Source organism: Mustelus asterias, chromosome 13 (assembly GCF_964213995.1).
Source record: "Mustelus asterias chromosome 13, sMusAst1.hap1.1, whole genome shotgun sequence".
Lineage (NCBI taxonomy): Eukaryota > Metazoa > Chordata > Chondrichthyes > Carcharhiniformes > Triakidae > Mustelus > Mustelus asterias.
Window position 1 is genome coordinate 75,083,622 of NC_135813.1, and position 13,275 is coordinate 75,096,896.

The 13,275-nt window shown below is 45.1% G+C and overlaps 1 protein-coding gene and 1 non-coding gene across 2 annotated transcripts; one reads left to right on the forward strand and one right to left on the reverse strand.

Annotated features, from left to right (window-relative positions):
* Positions 1-1,343: 1,343 nt before the first annotated feature.
* trnas-aga (transfer RNA serine (anticodon AGA)) lies at positions 1,344-1,417 on the forward strand. Its single transcript has one exon. It is a non-coding gene; the product is annotated as a tRNA-Ser (tRNA).
* A 9,866-nt stretch (positions 1,418-11,283) lies between these two features.
* On the reverse strand, positions 11,284-12,408 carry LOC144503149 (ubiquitin-ribosomal protein eS31 fusion protein-like). The gene is made up of 2 exons (XM_078227659.1): positions 12,234-12,408; positions 11,284-11,498 (listed from the first exon to the last, which is right to left on the reverse strand). The coding sequence occupies exons 1-2, from the start codon at positions 12,406-12,408 to the stop codon at positions 11,284-11,286; spliced, it is 390 nt and encodes a 129-aa protein (XP_078083785.1).
* Positions 12,409-13,275: the final 867 nt, after the last annotated feature.

Consider the following 13,275-nt stretch of genomic DNA (forward strand, 5'->3'; position numbering starts at 1 on the left):
CAGGCCCCCACCACCCTCTGTGTAAAAAACCTCCACCGCACATCTCTACTGAACATTTCCCCCCTTACCTTGAACTTGTGCCCCCTTGTAATTGTCATTACTGCCCTGGGAAAAAGCTTCCAACTGTTCACCTTATCTATGCCCTTCATAATTTTATAAACTTCTATCAGGTCGCCCCTCAGCCTCCGTCTTTCCAGGGAGAACAATCCCAGTTTATTCAATCTCGGAGGTAAGATCATGCCCCATGTGTTTTTAAGAACTGTGTAAATAAATTGGGGTCCAGGTAGCTCAGTTGGCTGGATGGCTGGTGTGTTCTTCAGAATAACACCAACAGCATAGAGTTTGACCCCCATTGGGGCTGAGTGAAACTTTGGGGCTAGCCTTCTCACACTATTCATAGTGGGAGGGAAACATCACGTCACTTCATCATTATTCAGCTAATAACCAAAGGCCGGCCTTCAGGTGGAGAATTCAAGAATATGTTTCCACAAGCATTAAACTGTTTTTCTGGTCTACCTTGAAATTGAACCATTCAAAACAGAAGATTGCCCGAATCAATGTTCTCTTCAAGCTCATTTCACTGACCTCAGTTGAAGGGCAGTACGAGGGTGCGACAATTTCCCTCAAAGTCCCAGCCAAAAACCTGCTAGGATTGTCACCCTGAGAGCGATCAACTGACACTCCTTGGAAACCGTGCGGGATTCACATTATATTGATGTAAAATTGCACCCTGAATGCTGAATGATAAGATTGAAGGCATTTGAATTAACGTGCTACAGGAAAATGCTGAAATTGTGTTGGAGATGAATGACTAATGAGAGGGTCCTTGAGATAGCACAAGAGAAATGATGAGGCTATTGAGCAAGATGACAGATTGTGGGTGCATTAAACAGCAGTCAAGGAAAATGACTGTAGATTGCTGCCTGGAAAAACCGACGTAATAGATTGAAACTTGGGAAAACATACGTGGTTAAATGGTGTGGTGCAGAGAGCAGGTGGGCCTTGAAGGCCGGGTAACTGCATCTGGCTCAGGTTGGATAGTATGGAGCACATTTCAAAATGAAAAGACAGATAGAAAGTGTCAGTGGAAGTGAAAAGTATACATTACTATTCCTCGCATCTTTAAAATTCCTTTCTTTTATTTGAAGTCCCAACTCAACACTAAGGTCAGGATTTTACAGGGCCCCAGGAAGCACATTCAGAGACACTTTTACTAGTGGTGGGGAGGACATGCCTGCCTTCAGGTTAATTACACCCTTAAGTGGCCAGTTTTACCAGCAGCAGATGGGTACTGTCTATGGGGAGACCGGCAAGGATACATTGACAGCCTCTTTGTGGGCCTGGGTCTTGTGGTGTAGAGGGTTAGCACACTAGCTTAGAAAGCCAGAGACCCAAGGTTCAATTCCTGGCAAGACCGCTTCTCATCGCATCCCTATAAGGTTTGAACCTGGGACAGTTGAGTTAATTCATGACACCAAGAGGTGGACACAATTTTCTCTCCCCATCCCCTTTCTGAGGGCGGCACAGTGGTTAGCACAGCTGCCTCACAGCGCCAGGGACCTGGGTTCAATTCCCGGCTTGGGTCACTGTTTGCGTGTTCTCCCCGTGTCTGTGTGGGTTTCCTCCAGGTGCTCCGGTTTCCTCTCATAGTCTGAAAGACGTGTTGGTTAGGTGAATTGGCCATGCTAAACTCTCCCTCAGTGTACCCGAACAGGCGCCGGAGTGTGGTGACTAGGGGATTTTCACAGTAACTTCATTGCAGCGTTAATGTAAGCCTGCTTGTGACACTAATAAATAAATGGAAGCAAGGCCTTCCTGATTGGGCACCCTGTAACCCACTGAAGGCCCTCCCCGCCCTCCCACCTCTTGCCCCCCCATTCCCCTCTCCCACTGGTGGCAAGGACCACCCACCCCCAAAAGACTGCCCACCAACAGGATTGACTGCCCTCACCCCCATGGGCCACCCTGACTGGCCACTGCAAACTCCACAACTTCACCTGCACTCCAGATCCTCCTCCATGGCAGCAAGCTTGGGTCTGCTTGCAGTCCCAGCTGTGGCCACCACTCCCAGTGGCTCTGCTGGGACTGAAAAGCTGCTGGTCATCCAACTGACTGGCAGCTCTTGGGGCAGAACCTTGTCCCTTACAGGGGTAGGAATTTTGACCGCAGGCCAGGAATTACCTGAGGATTGTGAAATTCAGCTGGGGCCTCCATGGCCAGCTGAGGTGGGCTGACTTTCTTGCCAATGGGTGGGGGCCACCACTGCCTCAAGAGTCTATCATTATAGTTTGTCAAGGTTTGTAAGAGGGAGCCATGTTGGCCCAGTCTCCAATCTTGCATTTCTTCTAGTGGTGAAGAATTGGTCTCCGCCTTATGTTGTCGTGTTGGCGGAGATCAAATATCTACTATGTGGGAAACAATCTGTGTGATCTGAAGTCCTATCTCTTAGCAGTACAGGTATTTTATTGGATACAAATAAGTTGGAGCACTGCTGTGCATAGGCAAAACTGTGATGACATTTAGAAGGGGAAAAAAGTGGACATCGAAGATAAAACATCATCTCCATATAGCTCTTAATAAAAAGTTTACAATCACTTTCTAATCAATAGAGCCAATTCAAATTAAGTCCAGTCATGGTCCCCACATGAGGGACAAACCAGATCCAAGCTGACAAGACAAGACATTGCATCCCATCTTGGGCTCGATCAAACAAGATCCAAGCTGACAGCATGAGGCATTACACCCTCTCCCGAGCTTGATCTAACACTTCATCTTAGCCAAAACATTGATGAGGCTTTGAAAAATTGCATCAGGTAAAGCTGCGTTTAACTTCATTGGCTCCCCTGATCCTTTACCTTAGCTTAGGGAAACCACCATCGCAGGTGTCAGCACATCCCAAGTGCAATGGACTAGCCTCGTCCCCTGCCTGATTCCGGTTTCACCCTCACTATTTGAGGGTAGGTAAACAAGACTTCAGAAAAGCCTGACATTTCAACAACAACACAGCTTGGAGCTGCACTGGCTTGGATTGTTATTTTCTTAGTTGGTCCTCATTAACTTTCAGCTGTTCCCAATAAATCAATGGGTTTTTCAGACAATTAAAAGGTTGATCGATCAAGATCTCTAACTCAGGTAACTGTTTGTTCCTAACTCAAGGAACGTGGAAATTGAACCAACCTTGAGTGTTAATTGATATCGTGTCAACAAGAAAGATACATTGACTGCCTCTTAGGTTGTCTGCCACATTGGATTATCTGTGTGCAGGTAATGTTGAGTGTCAACCTAAACTGTTTACTTGCAAGGAATGAATAAAGAGCTGGTCCAGCTATTCCAGGAAGTAAAACAATACACTGCTTAATTTAAACAAGAAGAGTAATTATTAAACCGGATTGATTTCAAATTAATTGAGTTCTAAGCATAATGAAGGGAAGGAAATTTTGGATCTATAAGGGTGATATCTGCTACTGCATCATGAGGTCTGTCTGAAGCCAAGCTCCATTTATCTTAAAGTTTATAGTTTATTTTTTCATGTCACAAGTAGGCTTACATTAATACTGCAATGAAGTTACTGTGAAAATCCCCACTCCGGCGCCTGTTTGGGTACACTGAGGGAGAATTTAGCATGGCCAATGCACCTAACTAGCACATCTTCCGCACTGTGGGAGGAAACCGGAGCATCTGGAGGAAACCCACGCAGATACGGGGAGAACATACAAACTCCACACAGACAGTGACCCAAGCCGGGAATTGAACCCAGGTCCCTGGTGCTGTGAGGCAGCAGTGCTAACCACTGTGCTGCCATCTGGTAATAAGATTACTTGTCACGGTGGGAAATTAAATGGGCAATTAAGCCCATTAAGGAGCCAACTGACAGTGATTTTTACAAGGCCTGTCCATTTGTATGGTTGGCGGACGAGCCAATTGGCCAGGTGGCCTTCACGTTTTCGCTACAAACTCCATCATGGGTGGGACAAAATGTCCAGGGTTAAATAAAATCCGATTTTTGAGGGATGAGGTCCCGTGTGGTCTGCTACCAGGTGTTTGAATTCGCAGCATTGACAGAGTTTGCAGCATTTTATCGAGATCATTTCATTTTGACAGTACAGCAGCTCCCTGAGGTGACTCAGCAGCAGCTGTCAGCCTTCAGGGAGTGCCCGCCCCCACCATCACATCACTCAACATCCTTCCTTTACTCACATGTCCCCTAGCCTACCCCCCAATCCCCAGTTAATTGGCTAGCCAGTGTGAAATCGCAATCAAGATCCAATTGTGGCCAGAAACACAAATCGCGGGTGGGATTTTGCGGCCGCACTCATCCCGAAACCGTAAAATCCCACCCGAGGTCAACGGATCTTTCCATCGTCCGCCCCTCGCCCACTGCGATTCCCGTGGCGGGTGGGATGGTAAGATTCTGCCGCACTTCTGGTTCCGGGCCCACCAACTTCACGTGCCAAATGAGGGCAAGATTCAGGCCCATGTGAATGTTCCCTGTTTCTAATCAAACATGCAAATCCATCTTAGGAAATCCACTCAACCGTCTAAACAGTAGGCTTCTGCATCCATGCACATATCTGTGGAGATAAAGAACATAGGTGTTGGTAAACTGATGGCGTGATAAATAGTGAATAAAACAATACTGAAGAGTCATTCAAACTCAAAGCATTAACTATGTTTCTCTCTCCACAGATGCTGCCATACCCTCTGACTTTTTTCAGCACTTCTTTTTAATTAGTAAAACAGTAATATTGGCCAGGATTTTCCGGCTGCTGCATTGTGAGTTTTCCGGTGGACGATGCGGCGAGCCATTCCTGCTCCCTCTGAAGTCAACTGCGTTTCGCACGGATCGATCACCCCATCGTGGGGGAACCCGCCATGGGGGGATGGAGGTGGGGGGGGGAGCGGCAGTGGGTGGTTGGCTTCAGCAGGATTGGAGAGTTTAGGAGGAGTAAATGAATGAAGAGGAACTGTTTATAGTGACTAAAGTGTTGGCGATGAGGGCACTGATTTAGGGCAATTGTCAAAGGAGCCACACTTGAGAAGAAAAAAAACATTTTAAGCAACAAGTGATCTGGAATGCACTGGGGTGGTGGATAATTCAATAGGAGCCTCCGAAAGGGAATTAGATGAGCATCTGAAGGTGAAAAAATGCTGCAGAGATATGGGGAAAGAACAAACAAGTGGATTGCCCTTTGAAAGAGGTAGAGCCAATGTGATGTCTCAAATGGTCTCCTTCTGTGCTATAGTATTCTGTGATTCTGTGTATGAGTCATAAAACAACAATGGCATGAACACTGTTGTGGCCTGAGTTATCCGTCTGCAGGGCTCCATCCATTCAAGCTATTTCCTTTCCAATTTAGAGCATAAGAGATTACCTGTCTCAGGTCTTTTTTTCTATGGTTTAGCCAATGAATGGTATCAAGATAGATAAGTCGCTGGGTCCGGATGGGATGTACCCCAGGTTACTGTGGGAGGCAAGGGAGGAGATTGCAGAGCCTCTGGCGATGATCTTTGCGTCGTCGATGGAGACAGGAGAGGTGCCGGAGGATTGGAGGATTGCGGATGTGGTTCCTATTTTCAAGAAGGGGAATAGGGATAGCCCAGGTAATTACCGACCAGTGAGTCTAACCTCAGTGGTTGGTAAACTGATGGAGAAGATTCTGAGGGACAGGATATATGAGCATTTAGAGAGGTTTAGTACGCTCAAGAATACTCAGCATGGCTTTGTCAAAGGCAGATCGTGCCTTACGAGCCTGGTGGAGTTCTTCGAAAATGTAACTAAACACATTGACGAAGGGAAGGCGGTAGATGTGGTTTATATGGATTTTAGCAAGGCGTTCGATAAGGTCCCCCATGCAAGGCTTCTAGAAAAAGTGAGAGGGCATGGGATCCAAGGGGCTGCTGCCCGGTGGATCCAGAACTGGCTTGCCCACAGGAGGCAGAAAGTGGGTATAGATGGGTCTTTTTCTAAATGGAGGTCGGTCGCCAGTGGTGTGCCCCAGGGATCTGTTCTGGGACCCTTGCTGTTTGTCATTTTCATAAATGACCTGGATGAGGAAGCGGAGGGATGGGTTGGTAAGTTTGCCGACGACACGAAGGTTGGTGGGGTTGTGGATAGTCTGGAGGGATGTCAGAAGTTACAGAGGGACATAGATAGGATGCAAGACTGGGCGGAGAAGTGGCAGATGGACTTCAACCCAGATAAATGTGTCGTGGTCCATTTTGATAGGACAAATGGGATGAAGGAGTACAATATAAAGGGAAAGATTCTTAGTACGGTAGAGGATCAGAAGGACCTTGGTGTCTGGGTCCATAGGACTCTGAAATCGGCCCCCCAGATGGAGGAGGTGGTTAAGAAGGCGTATGGTGTGCTGGCCTTTATCAATCGAGGGATTGAGTTTAGGAGCCCGGGGATAATGATGCAGCTATATAAGACCCTCGTCAGACCCCACTTGGAGTACTGTGCTCAGTTCTGGTCGCCTCACTATAGGAAGGATGTGGAAAAGATTGAAAGGGTGCAGAGGAGATTTACAAGGATGTTGCCTGGATTGAGTGACATGCCTTCTGAGGATAGGCTGAGGGAGCTCGGTCTTTTCTCCTTGGAGAGACGAAGGATGAGAGGAGACCTAATAGAGGTGTATAAGATGTTGAGAGGCATAGATCAGGTGGACTCTCAGAGGCTTTTTCCCAGGGTGGAAATGTCTGCTACGAAAGGGCACAGGTTTAAGGTGCTTGGGGGTAGGTACAGGGGAGATGTTAGGGGTAAGTTTTTCACACAGAGGGTGGTGGGCGAGTGGAATCGGCTGCTGTCAGTGGTGGTGGAGGCGAACTCAATAGGGTCTTTTAAGAGACTCCTGGATGAGTACATGGAGATTAATAGGATGGTGGGTTATAGGTAGGTCTAGAAGGTAGGGATGTGTTCGGCACAACTTGTGGGCCGAAGGGCCTGTTTGTGCTGTAGTTTTTCTATGTTTCTAATGAGTATTTGAGTCTAAAAAAACAAGAATGTCCGGGATTTCATCATCGCTGATTATAACTGTGGCATTGGCAGTGGAATTATCGATTAGTCTTGGTACTTTTGGAAACAAATTGGCCAAGTTTCCATTCCTGATAATTACCCCTGATCAAACGATGTCTGTTTATGTGAGTTTCAGTCATAGTTTCGATAGCTCTTACGGTCGAATAGTCTTCCAAGATCAAGGGGCAGCATAGTGGTTAGCACTGCTGCCTCACAGCGCCAGGGGCCAGGGTTCGATTCCGACCTCGTGTAATTGTCTGTGTGGAGTTTGCACATTCTCCCCATGTCTGCGTGGGTTTCCTCCGGGTGCTCTGACTTCTCCCACAGATGTGCAGGATAGGTTGATTGGCCATCGTAAATTGCCCCATTGTGTCAGGAAGATTAGCAGGGTAAATATGTGAGGTTATGGGGATAGAGCCTGGATGGAATTGTGGTTGGTGCAGACCCAATGGGCTGAGTGGCCTCTTTCTGCACTGTAGGAATTCTTTGATTCTTTGATCAGACAGGAATAAGGTTGCTTATGTGTAGTACCGAAAAGCTGCTGATGCTCATTGAATTTTCTTCTGTGTTAATGGAAATAGAGACAACAGAAACAATATGGTTCTCTCTATCATTTCCCAACAGAGAGGATAAGCATTCTGTGCTAATGTGTCCTGTACTTCATTACAGCTTCACACAGTATTGCCATGTATACGCCTCCCCTTGTCCATCAGACCGGGAGAAATATTAAGGGACAAACAGTCCAGCAAGTCGAGAGTTATTTCTTTCCCTTGAGTAAATTCTTCCTGGAATTCAGGGAAGAGGAACTGAAAAGCAGTGCAGACAGCTCCTGTTGCTTAGAGCTGTCAATAGAGCTCTGCTGACAGTTGTAATGGCACAGCCGACTTGAACAATGACATAGGAGATGACGAATTATTCTGGCACCAAGGCAAGCTCCTTAGTCAATTTTAAATCATGAGACTGACTATGCAAGTTAATGTATTATATATACAGGCCCATTTATTTAACTGGCCAGTTCTTGAAATGGTCCTGTCGTTTATCTGTTAAGACTTTTGCGTCCAGAACGTACTGTTTATGATGTGGGAATGCACATCGCACAATAGGACTGTAACTCCTGAATGTCAATCAGCCACACGCAAGGAACAGTTGTACCTCTCTGCATGTGTGGTCCCCCCAACCACTAGTCGGCCTATGACTGGGATCAAGGGTAGCCCCATTTCCAGCCTGAGAACTAGGTGCAGCTTGATCGAATACCTGTGCTAACTTGTAGCATTGCAGAATTTAAGCATTAATACATTGTTTTAAAGTAAGTTTGATGTCCAGTTGAGAATGGCCAGCCTTCCTTCATTTGTGAGTTCCTGAGTGATTGTTTGAAGGTAAAAATGACCATTAAGGTACATCTTTGGGCAGCACGGTGGCACAGTGGTTAGCACTGCTGCCTCACAGCACCAGGGATCTGGCTTCAATTTCCACCTCGGGTGACAATCTGTATGGAGTTTGCACATTCTCCCCGTGTCTGCGCGGGTTTCCTCCGGGTGCTCCAGTTTCCTCCCACAGTCCAAAGTTTTGCAAGATGGGTGGATTGGCCACGTTAAATCGTCCCTTAGTGTCCCAAGATGTATAGATTAGGGGAATTAGCAGGGTAAGTGTGTGGGCTTATGGGGATAGGATCTCAGTAAGATGCTCTGTCGGTGAGTCGGTGTAGACTCGATGGGCCGAATGACCTCCTTCTGCACTGTAGGGATTCTATGGTTTTATTTGTGCATTGTAGGCCAGTGATTTTCACTCTTGTGCAGTTAATTCTTGTCTTTTATGCACAAAATATCCCAAAGGTTTATTAATTGCTAAGCATTCATATTTACTTTTCTAATCCTAACAAATATTAGAGCAATATTTATGTGGTGTAGAGCACAATGGTCTATGCTGAAGTAGACTCAACCAGGGTGGCAACAGAGCTATTGCAAATAGACAATGCACAATGGAAGGAAAATTGCTTGATTGAGACATCCTCTTTCACTCCTCCTGCCTATATTAAATCTGTGCCATTTTTGATGGAAGCAGTGGGTAGCCCACCCTCTGCAATTCTGCTGTCACCAAATGGTCATGGCTTTGCATGCAAGTTGCTAATGGTTAGCAAACCTGACTGAAAGGATAATTACGACCGAACACTTAGTAAATGTAAAGATTAATGTAAAGAAATCATTAACATCCAGAGGGATCTGGGCATGCAGATGCACAGTTCCCTAAACGTGGCAACACAGGTGGCATGCTTGCCTTCAGTGGTCGGGACATTGACTACAAGGGTTGGGAAATCATGCTGCAGCTATATAAAACTTTGGTTAGGCTGTATTTGGAATATTGCATGCAGTCCTGGTCACCACATTACCAGAAGGACGTGGAAGCTTTGGAGAGCGTGCAAAGAAGGTTCACCAGGATGTTGCCTGGTCTCGAGGGTGTTGACTATAAGGAGAGATTGAATAAACTAGGATTGTTTTCACTGGAAAGACGGAGGCTGAGGGGAGACCTGATAGAGGTCTACAAAATTTTGAGAGGCATAGACACGGTGGATAGTCCACCCTTTTTCCAAGGGTGGAATGTTAAATTACAAGGAGGCACAGGTTCAAGGTGAGAGGGGGAAAGTTTAAGGGAGATGTGCGGGGGAAGTTTTTCATGCAGAGAGTGGTGGGTGCCTGAAACACGGTGCCAGAGGAGGTGGTGGAAGCAGGCACATTAGCAACATTTAAGAGGCATCTGGATGGGTACATGAATAGGGAGGGAATAGAGGGAATATGGATTGAGTAAGGGCAGAAGTTTTTTTTTAGTTTAGTTAGGGCCTGTTTCTGTGCTGTACTTTTCTTTGTTCTTGGTTTTTTGAAAGGAAGAGAAATATAAAATGTAAAGGCCAAGTCCCTGGTCTCTGCTTTATTACCTGTTATTACAGAGTTATCCCAGAAGGAAAAAACAGTAAAAATGGGGCAATAAGAATACTGGTCCACACTGGTCTTGTATACTTAAACTGGAACACCAGTAACCGGCGAAATAAGCACACTGGTCCGAACTGGTCCTGTATACCTTAAACTGGAACACCAGTAACTGGGGAAATAAGCACACTGGTCCGAACTGGTCTTGTATACTTAAACTGGAACACCAGTAAAAACCAGGAGATAAGAATACTGGTCTGAGCTGTTTTTCACACAGCAGGCAGTGGGAGCAAGATCACTGAATATTCTTAAGGCAGAGGTAGATGGATGCTTGTTAGGCAAGGGGATCAGATACTATCTATGGCAGATGGCAATGTAGAACCTGAAACATGGGTGGCACAGTGTTTAGCACTGCTGCCTCAGAGGGACCCGGGTTCGATTCCCGGCTTGGTTCACTGCCTGTGTGGAGTTTGCACGTTCTCTTCGTGTCTGCGTGGGTTTCCTCCGGGTGCTCCGGTTTCTTCCAACAGTCCAAAAGACGTGTTGGCTAGGTGCATTGGCCAGGGTAAATTCTCCCTCAGGTGTACCCGAACAGATGTCGGAGTGTGGCGACTAGGGGATTTTCACAGTAGCTTCATTGCTGTGTTAATGTAAGCCTACTGGTGACACGAATAAAGAAATAAACTTAAAAACACTAACAGATCTGCCATGACCTTATTGAATGACAGAGCAGGCTCGAGGGGCTGAATGGCCTAGTTCGGTTCCAATTTTGTATACTCATACGTTTGTATGACTGAATAGTATCTCATGAAGTAGCTTTAGTTATGTCTCGGTCTTTTGATTTGCTTTGATTTGATTTATTATTGTCACATGTATTGGAATACAGTGAAAAGTATTGTTTCTTGCGTGCTATGCAGACAAAACATACCATTCATTTATTTTTATTTATTTATTAGTGTCACAAGTAGGTTTACATTAACACTGCAATGAAAATTTTACTGTGAAAATCCCCTAGTCGCCACACTCTGGCGCCTGTTCGGGTACACTGAGGAAGAATTTAGCATGGCCAATGCACCTAACCAGTCAGGTTATAGAGTAAGCTGATCATAGAGTACATAGGGGAGAAGGAAAGGTGAGGGTGCAGAATATAGCGTTACAGTCATAGCTAGGGTGCAGAGACCTTTGTAAATAGTTTTCATGTAAATGAATGAGTTTTGAACAAAACACCATTGAGCAAGATCTCTATTTTTTCTTGTTTTCCATCATATTTATTATAATCCATTTAATTATGTATCTTCAGCCTTGTTGGAGCAGTATGTCAGACAACAATTTCCACAGTATTTTCTGTTAAAGTGACCAGCCATGAACACACTCCTCAGAAGGACATTCACACCGCAGACGATAGATTTTTCCATGTTCATCGACCTTGTAATATTTAAGGACTGCAAGCTTGACCTTCTTCTGGTTTTTCTTTGGTGTGGTGTAAGACTTCTTCTTTCTCTTCTTGGCATCACCACAAAGTCTCAACACAAAGTGCAAAGTTGACTCCTTTTGGATGCTGTTAATCTTTCTGATTTGATTTGATTTGATTTATTATTGTCACGTGTATTAACATACAGTGAAAAGTATTGTTTCTTGCACGCTATACAGACAAAGCATACTGTTCATAGAGAAGGAAAGGAGAGAGTGCAGAATGTAGTGTTACAGTCATAGCTGTAAGGGAGAAGAAAGATCAACTTAATGTAAGGTAAGTCCATTCAAAAGTCTGACAGCAGCAGGGAAGAAGCTGTTTTTGAGTCGGTTGGTACGTGACCTCAGACTTTGGTATCTTTTTCCTGAAGGAAGAAGGTGGAAGAGAGAATGTCCGGGGTGCGTGGGGTCCTTAATTATGCTGGCTGCTTTGCCGAGGCAGTGGGAAGTGTAGACAGAGTCAATGGATGGGAGGCTGGTTTGCATGATGGATTGGGCTACATTCACGATCTTTTGTAGTTCCTTGCGGTCTTGGGCAGAGCAAGATCCATACCAAGCTGTGATACAACCAGAAAGAATGCTTTCTATGGTGCATCTGTAAAAGTTGGTGAGAGTCGTAGCTGACATGCCAAATTTCCTTAGTCTTCTGAGAAAGTAGAGGAGTTTTCTTAACTATAGTGTCAGCATGGGGGGACGAGGACAGATTGTTGGCCACCTAAAAACTTGAAGCTCTCGACCCTTTCTACTTCATCCACGTTGATGTAGACAGGGGCATGTTCTCCCTTATGCTTCCTGAAGTCAATGACAATCTCCTTCGTTTTGTTGACATTTAATCAGTGTATGGCCATCCTCCAACTGTTTTCCAGAAAAGATTAATCGCTGCTGATCAGGGGGGAATGCCTTCTTGTCCTGAATCTGAGCCTTTACACTTTCAATAGTATCCGAGGGCTCAACCTTGAAGGTTATGGTTTTGCCCATGACGGTTTTCACAAAGATCTGCATTTTCAAATTCTATCTACCGACTCACTCCTTCCCCTGAAAGGCACAGCTTCCAAAGAGCTGAGCAAGCTCTCTTCAGGAGTAATAGCTAATGAATCCCCAGATAAGCCCACAATAACAGAATGAATGTTTGGAGTCCTCTACCGCAGAGATGCTCAGTGTTTGAGTATCTTCAAGACAGGGGTTGATTTTTGGATGCTAAAGGGATTAAGGAATGTGAGGATAATGTCAGAAGGTAAGTTGAGGTAAAAGATCAGCCATGATCTCATTGAATGACAGAACAGGCTCGAAGGACCAAATGGCCTCCTCCAGCTCCTATTTCATATGGGAAAATTCAGATAGAAAATTTCGTCAAAATTTAAAAATGAGAAAATGTAATTACAGTGAAACTATCCAATTAAGGTGATAATTGAAGTTTAGTGATTTAGACGTCGCTTTAACTGCAAATGAATAGTCAAGCTTGTTTCAAGTGATCTCTGAAGCTTTTCCATGACTGCGTAATCATCCATGGAATAATTTTCAAGCAGTACTCAAAGATGTTTTATGGAAGATATGCATCAAGCATGAAACCCTCCTAAATCAGAAAGAAAGCTTTTATTTCAGGAGGCAAATTGAAGTTTGTAAGTTATTCCGGTTAAATCCAAGTTGATAATGAGCCAGCAACTGAAAAGCTGAAACATGTCTTGAGGAAAACTTGAGAGAATGCAACGCTCTGATAAGGCATGAAGCCATCTTTGCCAATCATACAGAAAGACGATGGTTGGAATTTTAATGTCATGGCGTGTCCACCATGACTCTCACCAATTTTTACAGATGTACCACAGAAAGTGTCCTTTCCAGATGTACCAAAGCTTGGTATGGTTCCTGCTC

Excerpts from the sequence above, each read along its gene's own strand:
- LOC144503149 (XM_078227659.1), bottom strand. The coding sequence starts at position 12,408 with ATGCAGATCTTTGTGAAAACCGTCATGGGCAAAACCATAACCTTCAAG. Across the intron at positions 11,499-12,233 it reads TGGCCATACACTGATTAAAT|ACAGCATCCAAAAGGAGTCA; the intron begins GTCAACAAAACG and ends TCAGAAAGATTA.